We start from the raw sequence: 19805 nt of genomic DNA, 5'->3' as shown, positions 1-19805 counted from the left end.
CTAACTTACAGAAAATGGACACTATATATTTTAATGGGAGAAAAGACTGATTGGACAGTTATGATCATCCCTTCTGGCAGTGAGGATGAGTGCACCCCAGGATTAGGTCAGGGGTCAGGCATCCAATGTGATATGTGCTTTTAGATCTTATTAAGGTACCCACATGTAAAAGCCACACCTGCCAGTGGTTTCCTCCCAAAGTCCTACATAAGGTAGTAGTGTCTGACACAATAAGAGATGATGATGATTGATTTACCAACAAAGTCCCCCAAGCTCCCAAAAGTAAGGTGCTTTTTTTCCCCCTTTCTCCTAAGAAAAAAAAATTAATACCATATAGGTATGAAAGGACAAATGTTTGTTGTTGTTTTTTTTTAATCATGTCAACAAGAAGATGCTGGGTTTTTTGTACTGGTAGATCTACAGTTTAATTACTGGCTTATTTTGTGCCTTTTCATCCATAATTTTAATTACATGGATTACAACATGATGCATTTACAAACTGTAAATTAGTTCTGGCAGAACTATTTGACATTTTCACTGAAATGCCTCTCTCATTCCAAAACCCTCACTGTGGCTTAAAAAGCAGCTGAACTCACATTCATCCAATGCAAACACAAATGTCCTAACAGGATTTTTAACAAAGCCACACAAGTTGCATTGTTCATTTTATTGATTTATTTTTAAATTCTGGAGGAAACATTCATGCAAAACTGATATAAACAAGGCATGGTGAACCATATTAACTTAGTATTCTGCATTAAGGGGAAAGTCTTTGTGTTTTGAAGCCCTGGAAAGAGAAGACAAGAAATAGCCATTAATTGATAGCACAGTTTATTTTAGAATAATGCCACGTCTTTATTTTTTCTGTATCCCCTTTACCCTTAATCTTCCTTTATTTTTACTCACCACTGTAATGTGAAGCCTCTCCAGTCCTTATTCAAGCTGAGGATGTCCTTCATGTCATCTTTGCTCAACTTGAAGTCAAACAGCTGAAAAAGAAAGAACCGAAAAATAACTTATAACCTGCACAAACTATATGAGCTGCTCTATGGAACCCAACACGTATAATGAAAATCCAAATGAGAACATAGAAAAACACAAATTTTTGCATAAGTCCATGACCTAAATTCCCCCCAACAATGCAGATTTCTACACAAATAAATCTAAATATGATAACTGCTCAGTGTGAATACACTATATTAGCTAAAAAAGACTAAAAACAAAATCTGCTCATGAATATTTATGATTACTGTACCTGGAAGTTCTCCTTGACACGATGGGGTGTTACTGACTTTGGAATGACAACCACATTTCTTTCGATGTGGAACCTAATCAGAACCTGGGGATATGGTTCAAACGAGCAGTGGTCATTCAGTTCAGTATTATTTAACTTTCCCATGATTTAAATATTTTTTTAATAAGCCTTCTAATCCACCACATGACAGTACTGATTTTCTTCTTGCTGACGTCAGTAATTTAACTTTTGAAATGTTGCATTGCATAACTGTAAGCACACAGGTTTTGGTTTTCCATGGGAGACAACATGCAGCCAATAACTAAGATATTCAATATTAGTTAAATACTGCATCTCGTTGTTCTCTGGTTGTGCTGCACACTCGTGATCCTACTGTCTGATATCTGACCTTTTACCCAACATGAGATGTCTCATTTAGAAATTCAAATTTCAAAATTCCTGACTTGTGTAATTCCTCAGTACCTGTGCTGGAGTTTTCTTGTACTTTTGAGCAATGGCCTTGATCTTAGGTTCCTCCAGCAGCGAGGGTTCATCAGATGAAGCCCTTTAGTAGAAGAGGACAAGAAAAACAATGTGACACTGTTAATATCCTCGAGAAGTAAAGCTGATTATACTCCTACATTAGCTTTGTTTACAATAGATTGTACATCCTCTTACCAGGGTCTGTCAGGGGAGCCTAGAGGACTGTATGCTGTCACTGTGATGCCTTTTGAGTGGCAGTAGTTGATCATCTTCTCTTGAGTCAGATATGGGTGGCACTCAATCTAAGAAAACAACCACATTTCGGGGACTTTGTTTTATTTTTATTTTCATTTCATCTTTTAACAGTGCATGCCTCCAGAATTCAAAATAAATAAAAAACAATTTTGCAAAATCTACCTGGTGGTTGGCAGGCTTGTGCTTGAGGCCAGGCTTGTTAAGTATGGCTTCAATCTGGTCTTTGTTGAAGTTGGAAATGCCGATAGCTTTGACCAAACCAGCATCCACCAGCTTTTCCATGGCCTTTAAGATAAATCATAAACTGGTTTTAGCACAGCATATTTTAATTTGGTTGTCAGCAAGTCCACGGGATTATCACTGTGCAATAAGTCATTTATATTACCTCCCAAGTGTCCAAGAAGTTGCTGTTGTCAGAAATAACCTGCCCATTCTCATCCACAGGAAAAAGATCATCTCCTGGCTGCAGTGGCCAAAAGATGTGTTCAAGACAGTATTAAATTTAGACTGCATAGTTCAGTCTGATAATACAATTCAATTTTATTTTATTTATATAGCGCCAAATCACAACAAAAGTCGCCTCAAGGCGCTTCGTATGAGAAAAACCCAACAATCATATGACCCCCTATGAGCAAGCACTTTGGCGACAGTGGGAAGGAAAAACTCCCTTTTAACAGGAAGAAACCTCCGGCAGAACCAGGCTCAGGGAGGGGCGGCCATCTGCTGCGACCGGTTGGGGTGAGAGAAGGAAGACAGGATAAAAGACATGCTGTGGAAGAGAGACAGAGGTTAACAACAGATATGATTCAATGCAGAGAGGTCTATTAACACATAGTGAGTGAGAAAGGTGACTGGAAAGGAAAAACTCAATGCATCATGGGAATCCCCGGCAGCCTACGTCTATTGCAGCATAACTAAGGGAGGATTCAGGGTCACCTGGTTCAGCCCTAACTATATGCTTTAGCAAAAAGGAAAGTTTTAAGCCTAATCTTGAAAGTAGAGATAGTGTCTGTCTGGAAGCTGGTTCCACAGAAGAGGGGCCTGAAAACTGAAGGCTCTGCCTCCCATTCTACTTTTAAATACTCTAGGAACAACAAGTAGTTCTGCAGAGCGAGAGCAAAGTGCTCTAATAGGGTGATATGGTACTACAAGGTCATTAAGATAAGATGGGGCCTGATTATTTAAGACCTTGTATGTGAGGAGCAGGATTTTGAATTCAATTCTGGATTTAACAGGAAGCCAATGAAGGGAAGCCAAAACAGGAGAAATATGCTCTCTCGTTCTAGTCCCTGTCAGGACTCTTGCGGCAGCATTTTGGATTAGCTGAAGGCTTTTCAGCGAGTGTTTTGGACATCCTGATAATAATGAATTGCAGTTCATTATAAACACTATTATATCACAGAGATTTTAGAGAAAGTTAACTGTATTGTAAGGACTGGACAGAAGTTTCCAGACCTTGGTCCCCATTGGGAAATGCATGAGGTAAAGATCCAGGTAGTCCAGCTTCAGGTCCTTGAGAGTCTTCTCACAAGCTGTTCTCACCAGAGATGGAAGGTGAAAGGTGCACCATAACTAGGAAAAATAAGCAGGAGTTTTACAAACAAGGTGTCTCATTTCCCCCAACGCTGTAAACATGTTATAGTATGACCATTGTACCCTCATTATTTCCTTATGCAACTAACAACATAACTACTATAAAGGTACTGCTGCTTAGCTGCTCCTTTATTTCCAGAGTGGTTGCTTTTGATTCAGCTTAGATACCCTTCCTGACACAACCCTTCCACCGACCCTTGGAACCAGCACTAGGAATTCACTAGCTTGTGTCTTTATCCCATCTCAGCTGGGGATCTTTCATGTAAAGGGATCACCATGGTGTGGAAAGCCACATGCCTCAGGTTGTCTTCCAAAGCCACTGCTTTGGAAGACAACCTGAGATAATAAAATGGTTTATACTCATTTTTATTGGCTCTCTCTAAAGCTCACCTTGCTCACAATGAATAGGTCTTCCCTCTTTACCACTCCTTGATCAATCATTGCATGGATTCCAGCTCCAACTTCTTCTTCATTCTGATACACATAAGCGCCATCTATGTGTCTGTAGCCACAACTTATGGCGACTTTCACGGCCTCAGTCACTTTTCCTGGTTCTGACTGCACAGGTAAGGTGATAGAAAAACATGGAATGAATAAAGCAAGTGTGAATCGCAAGAAGGCAAGCAGTTTGTGACCGCTGCGTTGTTATGGTAAAATGATGTTGGAATAAAGACCAAAAAGGACAAGATAAGTACTGCTGGAGTTATTGGACTGTTTAATTCATTCATGCATACCAGTGACATTGCGTCACGTAGGATTAGCCTCTACAATCCAGTTTATTTTACTTTAGTTGCACTATGTAAATAACATGTTACTTTGGTTTCTTTTGTAACCAGACTCTATCAGCAAGATAGGGAATTTGTTATATAAAAACAAATTAAATATAAATAGTACAGATAACATAGACGAGTGAAACCAGTGAAAAATAATGAGAGTAGCAGAAATATTCATTGAAAAGTAGGGTGAGCATGGACAGATTAGCAGTCTCCCACAGAGCTAGTTTAAAACAAAAAAATCTAAGACTTACCCTCCAGGTGCCCAGACCCACTATTGGCATCTTTGCTCCATTGTTAAGTGTAACAGCAGGTATCATCTTAGTAGCTTTGAAGTAACGTTCTCAACCTAGTCGGAACACTCACTGTTTGAATGTGCTGACTCATGCTACTATATACTCTCTCTAGTAGTAGGAGGAGACCGTCTCTTACATAATCATAATATCAGTGAAATAGGAAGGCTTTCAATGGGCCCCGCTTTTCTTACACACAGTGCAGAAATATTCTGTTAGGTGTACATAAAAATTTTTAACGGGTAGTTCTATAATTTCCACAATTTGGATAATGTGGAAAATTTGAAAGTAATGTCTTTATTCAGTCTGAGCATAATTCTGAAAAGCTGCAAACAAAATTATTGTGTTACTGAAACTGACATTTGACTGCATCTCACTTTAAATTGGTAACCTCTTATATGTGTAAACATAAATCCGCAGACAAAGTAAAATGAAATTTTTTAATTGACACTTACCATTGATACCTCTTACAACGATGCAGCAATAGATGACTCCTCTAGAGTTTACAAAAAACATGTCTGTGACATCAATTAGTGTATAGTCACTATAACGTTCACAACCATATACAGTGCTGTAAACTTGTCAGAATCGAGGCAGTAAGCAGTCTCAGTTGTGTCAAGAGTTTACAGGAAAGTGAAAAGTTAGTATACAACCATCACAGGAACGCAAAGTATTGTAAATAAGATTATGCAATTTGATAAAGTTTCTATTAGCACGGCTTGCGATTTTAGGTCAGTCTGAATGAATTAATCCCCCCTCAAAAATAATCTTTGAACACAGGACGCGGAGGAGAAGAGACAGCAACGTGTGTTAATTAAAAAGCTTCAGCGGAAGATTGCTGCAGGGTTTATTCAGCAAACCAAGGTTAGGAAAGCCTTTCAAAATATATGCTCCCAAGACCAAAAATCTGTCAGAACTCACTTACTATAAACTAGTGGGAAACACACACAAAAGAAAAATTTTCTTTTTCTGACTGAGTTGGGTTTACAGCAGTAGGATAGTGAAGCAGTAACTTTTTGTTGACTAAAGGCCTGTTCTGTCAAGGTGAAGACGTTGTAAATATACGTGCGTTTATTGAGATGTTGGTGCATGTTATCTTCAGAAGGCAAAAGATAACATGTGATTCAGCACTCTGTTCTCAGAACAAAATGCTGAATCATGCAGTGAATATTACTTCAGCAACACACTGAAAACTACAGCTGCAGATTCAATGATATGTTAAACGTGACATGTCAAAATGGAAATATGTCTAAATGCAGATGTTCTCACAAAGATCACAACGTTAATGATAAAAACTTTAAAAACGTTTCTCTGCTCATTAGAGTTAATATAGATATACAGTCCTCCTCTTTGTCAGGAACAGTTTGTTCTTATGCATAAGAACAAACTGTTCCTAAACAGGGTCAAGCACCCATGGGTGCTTGACCCTGTTTAGCTGAATTCCAAAAGAATAACTATGTTATGTAACCGGAAGGTCACCGGTTCGATCCCTGGGCTCTTTGTTCTGGTTGTTGTGTCCTTGGGCAAGACACTTCACCTACCGCCTACTGGTGTTGGCCAGAAGCGCCGATGGCACGATATGGCAGCCTCGCTTCTGTCAGTCTGCTCCAGGGCAGCTGTGGCTACAACTGTAGCTGCCTCCAGCAGTGTGTGAGAGTGAATGAATAGTGGAAGGATATATATAAATGCAATCCATTATTATCCTGATAATATGTATGTTTTTATCAGTTGCGTTAAAAATGTAGACACAATCTATGTATATATATTTTCACAATTTTTTGTTTTCAAACTGATTTTGATTATGACTTCTCTTTTACACCAAACTTCCTTCAAGGAGATAAAAGTTAGGCCCAAGGTTTTCTTTCCAAAGCACCAGATCGAAATCTACTCGATTACCTTTTGAATGTGGTGGAACAAGACAAATCGCACAGACAAATCTGCAGCAATTGTGCGATGATATCATGTCAATATGGACCAAAATTTCTGAGGAATGTTTTCAGGACATTGCTGAAATTGATGCCATAAAGAATACCAGAAAAATATGTGTGTGTCCTCAGCGGCCACACCGAAGATGTGAGCAAGTGGGTGAAAATTTTATCTGACAGACAACTCACCCAAGCAAAGCAAAAGGGTTGAACTTTGCTGTGACACCAAGACAAATCCCGCTAGTGGAACTGATCACAGTCACAGAAACAGCAATTCAAAATAACAACATTGCAGATGTGGAAGCAGAGCAACTACAGATGAAGGTTTCGGCCTGTCCCAGCAATGCAAAGGTTGCGGTTGTTAGGTATTTTAGTACCATGGGAGCATTTACTGGATATTGTTTTATAGTGACATTATGCAGGAAAACTCTGTCATCCAATAAGGCCCCTTTGTTTTAGTTATTTTTCTCTTTGACCCAAGAATTGATGTGTGAGAATCACAGGCTGGTACAAGGTTGAAATACCACAGAGATCACTCCCTCAGCTACATTAGTTTCTTAATCTTTCAGGAGACGCCTGTTGAGGCCAAATGGTTTGTTTCAGATTTTACTAATGTAAGAACTCTTTGTTTTGTGCCTTGAAAATATGTCGCTGAGATAATCACAATTGTATCTGAACTAATAAACTACACAAAGGATGCTTCTTCACCCAAGGGCAGGAAGACGCTCCCTTATCTTGGTCTGTACTGGTTTAAACTGATAACCTGCTGTCTCATGAATTTTACCCTCTATATAAACTGTTATACTTGTGAATAAAGTTGAGTCAATTTGGGAAGACAATCTAAAGCAGTCTCTGTTTTCTTGTTCTCCCAAGCTGCTCCCGAGCTCGTACTAACACGCTGAATGGCATGCTTGAATATTGCTTGAGAATATATTTGACTGTGTTACAGACTAAGGGACATTCTCTGCTGATAGGTGAAGGTACATTCTCTGCTGATAGACGTCCACGCCTCGAAGGAAGTCGATCCACGGATTAGGCCCTGGAAACCGTTTCCTTCAGCGGTGATGATACAGCAATGCAGGAGGAGGAGAAGAAAGCATTCACATCGCTTAATAATGAGAACAGCAATACCATCCGTCCAGCAGACAAGGGTAAGTGCACAGTTTTGCTAAACCAGAAAGATTATTGTGAGAAAATTTTGTCACTGCTCAGTGACCCTTTGCATTAGTACCTACTTTTTTTTTTTTTTTTTTTTTTTTTTTTTTTTTTGGAAGTGACATCAGAAACAGCAGCATGTGACATCACGTGATGGCGGAGCTTCAGTTCATCCTTTGTCATCCTTTTTTTTTTTTTTTTTTTTTTAATAGGACAGGGGGAAAGAATGAAAGAAAGAGGGGGAGAGGAAGAAAGAAAACCAAAGGGGAGAAGAGACGGTGAGAAGGGGGGGAAGAGAGAAAAAAAAAAAAAAAAAAAAAAACTCCTGGGTCACCTGTATGGAGAGAAAGAAAAACAAAAAAAACAGGGGAGACAGAAAACAACAAAGAGCAACATTAGTACCTACTTGAATTGACTCACCACGGACGGACGGTGAGGCAAGAATATACCTGCTGCTCAGTCTGTGGCTTTTCGTCAGACGCTGGGAGCACGGAGTTTGGTGGGGTTTTTCTCCCGTTGCCGGATTTCAAAAAAGGTGGTTTTGATTTCCATGAACAAGCCGAGTTGGCAAAACTACAGATATTCTGTGCTTATGTAGAAGTACAGATACTACTGTTAAAAACTACTCCAGTAAAAGTTGAAGTACTGAGTCAAATTCTTTACTTAAGTAAAAATAGAACTGTACAAGCTCTGAAATGCACTCAAAGTAAGAAAGTAAAAAGTAGCTCTTTGGAGGATGTTTCTATTTGTGTGCAAAGCTATATGAACCTTGTGTTATATTATTGTGTTATATTAACATAATGATAAAATAATATTAATAGATGGGAATACAAACGTTCAGTCTAACTTTTTTAAAATTCTAATTATACTCAGCTTGAATCTGAAGGGAAAAAAAGGAAAATATATCTATTTTCTGTTGCCTACATTGTAGAGGATGACTTTGCCTCAAAACAGGAAAATGTGTACAGTAAAGTGGGATTCAGCAGGTGGGGGAACCCTAAAATTGGTTGTAATCGCTGAGTGTGGAGGGGGAAAAAAATCATAACTGACAATAATTTCTATTGAGAACTTCAGGAGACTTTCAGACTAGTGTACAGGCTGTGATCAGCTGACCTGCTGCTCTTTGTGGATTTACACAACGTAATTAAACCAGATGTCAGCAGATATTTCATGAGTTGTCCTGCTGATTCCATCCTCCACTGACAGCAAGCATTGTTTCTGCTGCCTTTTTTCTAGATGGTATAAATTTGGTATGAAGGTGCAATTCAGTCAATGAATCTAAGCATCATCAGCTGAGGTTCATATGAATGTCTGCTACACTTGATGCAACCTTACTCTGACCATGAACGACAGTCACTGGGCACCAGTCACACATTGTTCTTTACTTTAGAACCATCACAGTACAGCGAATTAACCTGTTTATCCTGCACTAACCTGTTTATTTTCATGCAGCTTTTAAATAGCAGTTAGTCTACCTCGATTTGTTTTACAGCACATTTCACAATATGAAAAAAACATAATGTTGAATGTACAGACCGAATATCTGATTTAAAAACATGAGGAATTACATGTAAGCTTTACATTTACAGTTTATCAAATACCACTAAACAGTCCTTACATTTAAATCCAATCTCTCTTCTTTCTCTCATGTCTTTCTTATCTTTCTCCATCTCTGAGTAAAGTTAGCCCTCTTTCTTTTCTCTCCTGTGAAATACAGCAACTGGACCTTTAGCTAGCAACACACTGTGTGACAAACTGCCCACAAACAGTTTGTGTTTGCTGATGTTTGTTAGGCTGATAGATACCTTGCATTTGAAACTACCTGCCACTTTTTTTAAGCCACTCCCTTTATGTTTGCTCCTCTTCAGTAAGGCTAGCTAGATCCTGAAGTACCGCAACTTATAGACACCTGCAGTCATTCTGGTGTTGTGTCAAGCAAGCAAGCAAGCAAGCAAGCAAGCAAGCAAGAAAGAAAGAAAGAAAGAAAGAAAGAAAGAAAGAAAGAAAGAAAGAAAGAAGATTAATACACGAACAGGACTGCCTTTCATGTTACAGTTTAGTCTCAAATCGCTTTGATGCCTGAAAGCTGGCAATGACAAAACTTCCCTCAAATGCATTAAAGCTAAAGTAATGAGTCTGTTTTGAAAATGTAAGGAGAAGAAAGCACAGATATTTGTTAAAACATGTAGGGAGTAAAAGTGGTCAGGAAAAACAACTACCTTTACCGGAAATTTGTACCTAAGTATAGTAAGGAAGTATTTGTAGGAGTCAAGGAGGCCACTTACATCGAAAGGGAAATACCATCTCTGAAATAGATATTAAACGCTTGAGTATTTTGCATAAAAAAATAATATGTATTTAATGTGAGATGGCTTCATGCCCAACTAGCAGAGCCTGCCCTACAATTTAACCAAACCAGTTACCTCATTTGTATCACAGTGTTATATGTGTGTTGTCATAAAAGACAAGATAACAAATGCTTTATTAGAGCTTTATAAAGAAATCTGCAGTGTCATGCTAGCTCTGTGACGCTGCAGATTTGCAAGACCATGGTGTGCTGGATCTCTAACCTTATTCAAATTTATGAAAAATATGATGGCCATCAGGATTACTTGTTAACCAGTGTTTATTACTTATTAGCCAACCTTATCACCACAGAGCTCTCTGCTAATACACATGCTCACTTCATTTTTTTTTTTCAAATGGAGACTTTAAGGGGATTGCTATGCCACAGTCTTTTTTCTTCTACTTTCTCTCTTGTTGTTTTTAATATTTTATTTTATTATCTTGTGGTTGGATCTCATGAGCATTCGGTTTTAATGCTTTAACCCTCCTGCTATGTTTGTTTCTCAGGTACAGCAATTAAGTTAAGCTTTTGCTTTGTACTTGAGGAAAACCCACTAAATGACATAGAGAAATTGTAGGAAAATGGTTTGCCATTTCATGAAATGAAATAATTATGTTATTTATTGCTGTGCTGGATAAACAGTGGGTAAAAATATGTAATTAAGCCAACTTTAGATTTCAAGATTGAAAGATAAAACAGGGAGGGGATTTAAGGAGAGGAGATGCTGTTAGAGTCATAAGTATTTTGACAACAGCAGATTTTTTTGAAAATATAGTCTCTCAGTGGATTATGAGAGAAATTCAAACTTTGACTTTATTTAAAAGTGTTTAATAAAAGTATTGTATTGAGTGTATAGGTGTTACAGATACCCCTCTGTGAATCGCTGCCTTATCGTGGTGGAGGGGTTTGTGTGTCCCAGAGATCCCAGGAGCTATGCTGTCAGAGAGATTTTGCACCCTGGTAGGGTCTCCCATGGAAAATTAGAACTGGGTGAGGGAGCAGACAAAGAGTGTTTCAAAAGACCCCTATGAGTATACGATCAAAGGAACGGTTCACCCTTCTTGTAATGCATTATAGCCCGAATTTTAATAAAAAGCATTACCTAGGTTTCTAACCCACCATGTTGTTATTTTTGTCAAGGTTGCCTCTGTGTCACCTGATAAGCCAATGAATGTTGCAGATTGCGCTCAAAACACTTTTCCTGCTTTAAGAAAGTATGACCTCTACTGGAAGTAGGCAAGAATTGCTTATCAGGTAAAATGCTGGCAAAACTGAAAGTGGGTTACTTGTGTATTTTGGTAACTGGGTGACCCAAATAAGTAAAATTGGGGGGTGGGTTATGATCCATGCATTTGAACCCTTAAAAAGAGCGTGAAAAACTGTCTTTCAGTCAAATCAACTATTAAGTTTCACATAAGAATCATCCAATGTGCAGTTGTGTTGTGTTATGTAAATATCCTTGAGTGGATCTCTCACTTACTGTACAAAACTGATACAGTCTGTTTATCTGAGACTGTATAACACGTATGCATGTAAAACAGTGTGCAGAAGCCAGTGCAGCAACTTGCACTTTGTGGCTTCACACATCAAGCAGCTTCTCCTTTTAGTTGCATCTCATCTCATGAGACCACATGACACGGAACTTATTCTACATTTGCATTGGTGTGTGCTTCACATGAAAATATAATTCATATTTTATAATCAGAATACAATCATAAACAATAAAGCACATTAATAACAAAGACCAATTACACAAGTGCATTACTGCCTCCCTCCTTTCCCAATTCAGTTAAACACAAGCACAAACTTTCCTCTAATATATATTTTTTTATTCATTCTCCAAACATTTTGCAACCAATTGATATTCAAGACACTCACGCACGCATTCAAAGTGCAGACATTAGACAATGACATTTACACAGCACGGTCTATAGAAGATAGGCAACATGAAGAGCAAAGGTGCTAAATATTGCACGTTATGATCAGTTTAGGGAATCTTAACTTGTCAGACCACTCAGTTTGACTGGCAGATGAGCCTGGGTGGTTTTTGTGATAGCTGGTCCAAATGAAAAAACAAAACAACAAACAAACAAACAAACAAACAAACAAACAAACAAACAAACAGCCAAGCAATCACGCATGCAAACACCTCCGCCGACTTTGCCTGTGGCCAAGTCTGCCAGTTTTTGTCATAGGACTGATGTTAATTTCCAACCCTGACTGAGTAAAAGGTAGATGCCACTCTGTTGGAAGAGGAAAAAAAACAACAACAACCAAAAAAAAACCTAAACGAGGTAACAGTTGATAATGGCCAAACTGTACACATTCCAGGTGAATGTAGTGCATCCACAAATGCAGTTAGAAGAATTGATTGTTAATGTATCCTTTCACCAAAATAAAGAAAAAAAAAAGGGGGTTGTCAGGAAACCAAATGTGCAAAACCTGCAAGTCTTGGTTTTGGATGAGAAAAAGGTTTCTATTGATGAGATAAAATAAAATATGGCCTATATAGCTGCAGAGTTATGGTTTCCCATTTTCACAAATGTGAATTCTAACGCATCTAATTGCTTCACTGCTCAAGAGAAAAGTACTCTTTTTAAACTAAGCATAGGCCATGCCTGAGAATCAGATTGTAAACATAACGAACCTGGAAAGCGAGGTGATAGGGAGGTATCTGACTGATCTTAAGACTTATTACTATGCTATAATAATAATATGAATGAGTTATTGCTTGGAAGCAGCCATTTTTCAGGCTAGCTTAGATATTTGTTCATACAGGAAATTACATGCAATTACAAAAAGCCACACAAAGCCACTCTGTTTCACCAAGTGATAAATTAGCTTTCAATTTCAAAAACCACAAAGAACCCCCCCCCCCACTATCCAGCCTGTCTTAAGAGCAGTCAGTGAAGGTGGTCACCATGTTCCCCCTACGCTGCGTCACTGTCCTGCAGTGTTGCTTCCCTGAGCCCTGAAATCTGTTCTCAGTCCTGGAGCTGTGCGTGTGAAAGGAAAACATCTTCTCCAAGTCCTCAAACATATCATCAAATAGTCCTCCGCCAAAGCTGCCCTGCTGAAACTGCCTCCTGTGCCCATTCATGGCCTCTCGATGAGCCTGGAAGTGGCTGTCAAAGTGTCTCTTGTGGTGGGAATTAGAGTGGGAGTGAAAGTGGTGTTGGTGGTGTTGTTGTTGTTGATGTTGACCAAAAGAGTCAAAGTCTTTGAAAATGTCATCAAAGTTGAATGACTTGAAGTGCTGGTTAAAGTCGTAGTCTCCTCCTCTCTGGCCCTCCCCTGATGAAGCACTATGTCCAAACTGGTCATACTCTTGCCTCTTCTTATCATCCGATAAGGTTTCATATGCTGGAGGACACAAATATATATATAAGATTAAATTCATTAGGAAATAAGTTACAAAAAGCACAGAATGGGGCGTGTAACCCTTTAGCCGTTACCATAGTGTGCAATTACGTCAACAAAAACAAGGAAAGGTGCGACTGCTGGGGCAGATCCTCCCCTTTAAGTCCACTCTAACATCAGAATCCTTAAAAAAAAAAACTTTTAAGTAGCAACTATTTTGCTTTTAGGTCTCTAGATCAACTGTATGAGGACTCTTTCCCAACAATACAGACTGACATAATGTGTAACTTACCCTCTGCTATTTCTCTGAACTTGGCTTCAGCGTCTGGCCCCTTGTTTCGGTCAGGATGGTACTTCAGGGCCAGCTTGTGGAAGGCCTTCTTGATCTGCCGCTCGGTAGCATCTCTCGGCACCCCTAGTATGTCGTAGTAGTCCCTTTTGGCCAGAATGAACTCTGAGATGAGCAGAATATGCACTGCTAGCAGCAACGTCGACTGCGCTGTGGCCATACTGGTGGTTTAGACACCTTTCCGTCTGTGAGAACAGCATTTAGACAACTGTGTTAAAAACGTTTCACACAATTCTGAAACACTTCTGAAGCCTTAAAAGGATAAAATTGTTACCGTTTTGTCAAACGATACAAGCAGTTATTAACTTTCGAGCGAGTCTGAAGGCAGAAGGCGTCGCAAACAAGAAAAATGACAACTTTTACTGGAAAAGAGGAGTAACTAGTTTGACCTTTTAAAAGCTTGTAAATTATACCCTATAAAGAGCCACCGGCGGCAGCTAAGTTAAAGTAGCTAAGTTAAAACTGAGAGCTTACCTGTATACAAGGTAACAAACAGCCTGGGGATACTGGTGTTAATCGCCGGAGGTTCCAGCTCAGCTGATGTGAAACGAAAGCTAACAGTTGTTGTCTAGCTGCATTCCTGAGCCGTAACACCACGACTCGCAACGCCATTGGTGGGTTTCCGAACACAGTGATTCAGACCGTTGTGATTGGTGGAAAATATGCGCACGTGGAAGATTTAAGGCCAGGGCGGAACGTAGGTATAGGTAACGCAAGAAAATAATCTGCTTATCTTTTCCGCCTTTGCTTTTCTATTCAATTTTGACGTAATCGATTTAGCAGAATTAGAATACTTAAATAATCCGAGGGTTGGGGAAAACGGAAGCATTGAAAGTCAATAGTAAATTTAAATGAAAGATTTCAAAGATTAAAACGTCGATTGTACTTTATAGACAAATGCCGTAAGACCTATACAGGTTTTGCCATCGGTACATTTTTTATTTAGCGCGTGCGTTATTATTTTGTAGGTTTTTATTTAATACAAATAATGAAAATAATAATTTTATTTAAAAAAGTTATATCCTCATAGGGAATCTTAATTTCGATGCAAATATGTCTAATAAGTGATGACGTGAAAGAGCCAGTAAAAAAGAAAATAAATGCTGTACACGTCACTTCCGTTACGAGGGCCACAAACCGGATATAATCATCTACGAGCTGGTGTGTGGGTTTTTTTTTTTCTTTTTTTCTAATTGTATCCTCGAACGGGTCTCGCCGATGTGTTTTCATGTAGTCTGTCTACAGATATGCCACGCTACTGCGCTGTGAGAGTTTGCAGAAACCGTGGGGGGACTGCATCAAGACAAGACAGCAAGAGAATCAGCTTCTACCCGTATGTTTTTGTTGTTTTAGTTAATCTGTAACGTGTTGCTTGGCTTAATTGGTGAAAGATGTCACTTGCAGGAGGTGCAAAAAGGATGTCATCTAAGTATATCATAGTGCTTGCTTGTAATGACACGAGGGTAGTGTTGGGCTGATCCAAATCACACTCCAGTGCTTAGAGTTAAAGCTCTCTATTATCGGTCTATCTCTCAAAGGTTTCCTTTGCAAGACAAGTCCAGGCTTCAGAAATGGGTGAGCAACATGAAGAGGGAGCAGTGGACCCCTAGTCGACATCAGTATCTGTGCAGTGAGCACTTTACAGCGGACTGCTTCGATATTCGATGGGGAATCCGGTACCTGAAGAATACAGCCATCCCCACCATTTTTCCTTCTAGTGAAGATGTATGTATCTAGAAAACATCAAGCTCAGAATACAATTTTAGCTTCTTAATAACTTCTTAAACTTTGAGTATAAAGCGTAGTCTTGTGGAGTTAAGCCTGTATTTATATATATATTTGTATATATTAGTACTATGTTATAACAGTGACTGCAAGGAAAAGAGGTAGTGAAGGCAGGTGAGTTTAAATACCTGGGGTCAACCAATCAAAACAAGAGACAGGGTACAAGAGTGGTGACGAAGAGAGTGCAGGCAAGGATTTAAGCAGTTTCTTACCACGCGTTTGTTGCGCCAAAACTTGTTGATTTTCTGTTAATTCCCATTAATGAAGACCTTTTATCTTTTATTCCAGGACGATGAGAAGAAAACGACAAACCTGAAAAGAAGCCTCAAGGCTAAAACCAACATTTCACTCGGTGATCCTGAGCTTGCAACATTCGACTCTCCTGCCAGTAAAAAAAGGCCACTCATTTTGAGCAAAACAGGCAGAAAGTCCCAGTCAGCAGTGATAAACAATATGTCTGGGGAACGCACAGAGATGGTATTTGAACCTGCAGTGTTGGACTCTCATTTAGAACGTTCTGAGATACAGACTGGTGCTTGTGAGAAACCACTTGATGGTGAAACGGCAGCACAGTCTCCAAGCAGGGAACTCTGTTCTGAAGAGCAGGCCGAGTCCACTGTGACTGTATTGTGCTGTGAGCCAGGTTCATTCTCTGATGCAGGGGCAAACATGGATGGAGATGCATTCCAGGCAGTGCTGGGTCAGGCTTTTAGCTTTGTCCCCATGGAACTGGTCAAGGACAAAACCACAGGCTGTTTTTTAGCAGAGAGTGGACTCACTGATGAAGAGAAGGTTTCTGTTTTTGAGCATTCGTACTGCAGACCGGATACTGACAAAGATGAGCTCTGGAGGAAGATCTTGAGTTTGCACGCAAAGATCTTAGAACTGGATCGCAGGGAGGAGAGCACGGTGGCTAAGATCCGTGCCCTGGAGAACGAGGTAGCCCTCCTGAAGAGGGATGGTGCTGTTTTTAAAGAGAAGCAGAAAGTTTAAAAGAGTGTATATCATCTGTGCTGGTCTGAATTTTTACAAGATGGAACGAGATGTTAATATATTCTTACAGTTAATTTGCTTTTGTAGAAATGTTGCAAATGCTTTCATACAAACCTTACACAAAGCACACCAGAAGACGCTGCGCTTCAGTCATATGTCTGCTGGATTCCTTAATGCTGACCTGAATTTATGTGTACACACATAATAAAGTCAGACCAGCCTCAGACCATGCATATCCTCAAAGGATGAAGCCATGGCTGTTTTAGACAATTTAAACACAATTTCTAACAAAATAATATAGCAAATACCTAAAAAAAAAGAAATGACAATAATAACAATGTAATATATATTCATGTATTCATTTACAGTTTTAAAAATGTATAAAACTATAACACAGAAATAAGTGTAATGCATTCTAATGAAGAAAACACAAAATATGTTTTACATAACACAAAAATGGGGATACCTTATCACACCTGTGATCATATCCCAGCTTTAAGTGGTTAAAATGGGGGACAGATAACAATAATAATAATAATAATAATAGTAAATAAGCATGGCATTGATGTGCTTTCATCATTGGTCCATTTATTGCGTCTTTAACATCAAACCTTTGTACTTCTGTCTGAACAGAAGCTTATATGATGTGGGTTTTTTCTCCTCTTTTTTAACCATTACGACTGCTGTGCAAACACAGAATTCATGTTCAGTAAGCTCACAGCTTTCTCCACCATACACATCACCGTCTCTCCACGCATTCCTATATAGAGAAATGTGGGGTGGAACAATGTGGCACATGCCTGTTGGGTTATTATCAGTATAGTGATGAGGAAAACTGGCTGGTGTCCATGTTTGATTGAATGAATGAAAGAAGGCCATTGTGCCTCATTTTATCCAGCTCAGTGTTCTACAAAACGGTTCCCTGCTTCTGTTATTACACACGTGTATCAGATCATCTTTAAGGTTCCACCTGCTGGAGCTGGATTACAGCTTCTCAGTGCTTTGTTACAGTGCATAATTATTATTATTATTATTACGGGATGCAGTGCAGAAGTTTTAGGAACCTTAGATGTGGTATCTGAATGGACGCAAATTCTGCAACATGACTGCAATCCAGAGACATAAAGAACAAGAGCCCTGCAGCAGATGCATCTGAGGTGCTGCAAAAGAGCTGGGGCAACTTCTCTGAGATGCTTGGAACGGCCTTTCTGCTGAGAAGCTTGAAAAACTGTGAAAGTTTTCCTGTTCTTGCTGTTTCAAAGTTGGCCACGCCAAAAATGCATTACTGCACTTTATATAAGTTATATTTGCGAGAATGTTTAGTGCCTAAGACTTGTGCACAGTAATTTTCTACTCTATCTTGTGATCAGTTTTAACTTCCTAACTTATTAATGGTTATTTGACTGCTGCCCTGTGCAGCGTTGTTGCATTTCACTGTGTGGTCTGTCGGCAGCTTCCTTTGTTATACTCAGTTTGTTTGCTGCACGATGTCACTGTTATCACTTATGCATTTCATATGTTTTCTTTTAACAAGATTTAAGTGGTTTACATTTAATGTACTGGTGTGCTGCTTAAGTGCTACATGTTATACAATTAGTCATTTAATTGTGTTTTGTTTTAAGACTGAATTAATATAAATAGAACTGGACAAACTGTGATACCTTGATGTGCTGCTGGTAAATTCTCTCCATTTTAACTCTGTTGTATCAGTGCATTCATTCATTTTTTTTTTCTTCAAACATTTAGTCTGCAAAAAGAGTATTGAGTGAACATTGATGCAGGTGTATTGTGATGATGGCAAACTAAGCATATGATTCAGTTTTCATGCAGGGGCATTTTTTGTGCAGTGTAGATTCAAGTGACAAGGGTCAGGTGACCACAAGTCTAGATTTTCTGGGTTTGAAATTGAGCTGAAGACTACTGACAATGTGTTCATTTGTTTTTCTCCTCATGTTTTGAAAATGATGGTGATCCAGCTTAAGTATATCTCTTTGTGCTTCAGCTCCACCTGCTGGAGAAAGAAAATCATCATCACTGTCTTTACACGATGCTTTACACAATAGCTGGCACCTATTTAAGCACAAATTGCTGTTGTTGCCTTTATGCCTCTCAAACTGGAATTGAAATAATGCTGCTGTGCATTTTCAGTATTGGGATACTGCTATATATCTCAGAGATATCTCAGCTTTCTTCTTCTTTGGTGGATCACAGTAAAAAGTGTTTTAAGTCATTCTTACAGCCTGCTTTAGCCTAAACTAGTAAAAGTCTGAAGAGGTACTTCAAGCCAGGTGTTTTACTTTCATCCAGCCATCCATCAATCCATTATTTTAATACCTATCCAGATTCAGGTACCACGGGCAGCAGTCTAAGCAAAGACATTACCACCCAGGCATTCCCAGGTCAGTCTAGAGACACTGACGCATTCCCAAGTCAGTTTAGAGACATTTAGGCGTTTCCAAGTCAGTTTAGAGACACCCAGGCGTTTCCAGTCCAGTCTATAGACAGCTAGGTGTTACCAAGCCAGAAATTCCTCACCTAGGAGTCGTCCAGGAGGCATTCTAGTCAGATGCCTGAATCACCTAAGCTGTCTCCTTTCTATATGGAGGAGTGGCGGCTCTACTCTGAGCCCGTCCCAGGTGACCAAGCTCCTCATGCTGTCTTTAAGTGAGACTCCAGACACCCTTTGGAGGAAGCACATTTCCAACACTCGTGGGCTTTCTCTTTTTTTGAAAAACGAAAAACACTCAAAAAGAAACAAAGGCAGACAGAGAGAGTTGTCTATAACTCTACAAAAGCTGTGCAAAAACAACAGTTACACATCTTTTGAGATATTATATATGTTATCAATATTCTTTTTTTAAACATCAGGATTATCCACAGCATCATGACAAGTGAACTCTGTCCACGCTGTTCTTTTGAGATTAAAATGATAAAAGATTATAAAAGATATATCTAAAACTTATATCTAAGTTTATTTGAACACTGACTTTTTAAGTGTCAGCGAACCTGTGTGTGAAGTTCTTAAAACTTCTGTTTTAAGATGAAAATAATCATTTAAAAATGTCAGAGTCTCTTTAAAATGTGCAGGTCGATTGTTTTGTGTTTGACCTTGTAATATCTGCTATGACTAGGGAGATTTTAAAGGTTGTGCCCATATCCTTCGCAGACCTTGGAAACTCAGCGTACAGATAAGCGTCTCTCATAGGTCCAGACTTTTTGCATTTGTGATTTAGATGAGCAACAACTAGACAAATAGGATA

General features: G+C 39.1%; 3 protein-coding genes across 4 annotated transcripts; 1 reads left to right on the top strand and 2 right to left on the bottom strand.

Annotated features, from left to right (window-relative positions):
- Window positions 1-652: 652 nt before the first annotated feature.
- Window positions 653-4717, bottom strand: akr1b1.1 (aldo-keto reductase family 1, member B1 (aldose reductase), tandem duplicate 1). Its single transcript, XM_085251838.1, has 10 exons — window positions 4593-4717; window positions 3956-4123; window positions 3428-3544; window positions 2358-2435; window positions 2135-2257; window positions 1913-2019; window positions 1718-1799; window positions 1256-1339; window positions 907-989; window positions 653-787 (listed from the first exon to the last, which is right to left on the bottom strand). The coding sequence occupies exons 1-10, from the start codon at window positions 4656-4658 to the stop codon at window positions 745-747; spliced, it is 951 nt and encodes a 316-aa protein (XP_085107964.1). The 5' UTR covers window positions 4659-4717; the 3' UTR covers window positions 653-744.
- Window positions 4718-7368: 2651 nt separating this feature from the next.
- Window positions 7369-18241, top strand: LOC146555785 (THAP domain-containing protein 5-like). 2 transcript variants are annotated; one of them, XM_085251917.1, is made up of 4 exons: window positions 7369-7707; window positions 15013-15100; window positions 15306-15492; window positions 15841-18241. In XM_085251917.1, the coding sequence occupies exons 1-4, from the start codon at window positions 7632-7634 to the stop codon at window positions 16543-16545; spliced, it is 1056 nt and encodes a 351-aa protein (XP_085108043.1). In that variant the 5' UTR covers window positions 7369-7631; the 3' UTR covers window positions 16546-18241. The 2 variants fall into 2 exon arrangements, with proteins under 2 accessions (XP_085108043.1, XP_085108044.1); XM_085251918.1 differs by lacking the exon at window positions 15013-15100.
- On the bottom strand, window positions 11724-14369 carry LOC146555786 (dnaJ homolog subfamily B member 9-like). The gene is made up of 3 exons (XM_085251919.1): window positions 14242-14369; window positions 13711-13952; window positions 11724-13421 (listed from the first exon to the last, which is right to left on the bottom strand). The coding sequence occupies exons 2-3, from the start codon at window positions 13925-13927 to the stop codon at window positions 12952-12954; spliced, it is 687 nt and encodes a 228-aa protein (XP_085108045.1). The 5' UTR covers window positions 13928-13952; window positions 14242-14369; the 3' UTR covers window positions 11724-12951.
- Window positions 18242-19805: the final 1564 nt, after the last annotated feature.

Source organism: Mchenga conophoros, linkage group LG17 (assembly GCF_057382185.1).
Source record: "Mchenga conophoros isolate Kocher_MC1m ecotype Shallow Benthic linkage group LG17, M_conophoros_male_GT1.1, whole genome shotgun sequence".
Taxonomy (NCBI): Eukaryota; Metazoa; Chordata; class Actinopteri; order Cichliformes; family Cichlidae; genus Mchenga; species Mchenga conophoros.
Note: the sequence above shows the minus strand (reverse complement) of the source record. Positions and strands in the feature narration are given on the sequence as shown.

Bases quoted from the DNA above. Each gene is read 5' to 3' on its own strand.
- LOC146555786 (XM_085251919.1), bottom strand. From the start codon at position 13,927: ATGGCCACAGCGCAGTCGACGTTGCTGCTAGCAGTGCATATTCTGCTC. The intron at 13,422-13,710 runs GTAAGTTACACA...TGTGTCCTCCAG, and splicing joins GTTCAGAGAAATAGCAGAGG to CATATGAAACCTTATCGGAT.
- akr1b1.1 (XM_085251838.1), bottom strand. From the start codon at position 4,658: ATGATACCTGCTGTTACACTTAACAATGGAGCAAAGATGCCAATAGTG. The intron at 2,436-3,427 runs GTCTGGAAACTT...TGGCCACTGCAG, and splicing joins ATTTCCCAATGGGGACCAAG to CCAGGAGATGATCTTTTTCC. The intron at 990-1,255 runs GTACAGTAATCA...TTTCTTTTTCAG, and splicing joins GTGTCAAGGAGAACTTCCAG to CTGTTTGACTTCAAGTTGAG.
- LOC146555785 (XM_085251917.1), top strand. From the start codon at position 7,632: ATGCAGGAGGAGGAGAAGAAAGCATTCACATCGCTTAATAATGAGAAC. The intron at 7,708-15,012 runs GTAAGTGCACAG...GTCTGTCTACAG, and splicing joins CATCCGTCCAGCAGACAAGG to ATATGCCACGCTACTGCGCT. The intron at 15,493-15,840 runs GTATGTATCTAG...CTTTTATTCCAG, and splicing joins TTTTTCCTTCTAGTGAAGAT to GACGATGAGAAGAAAACGAC.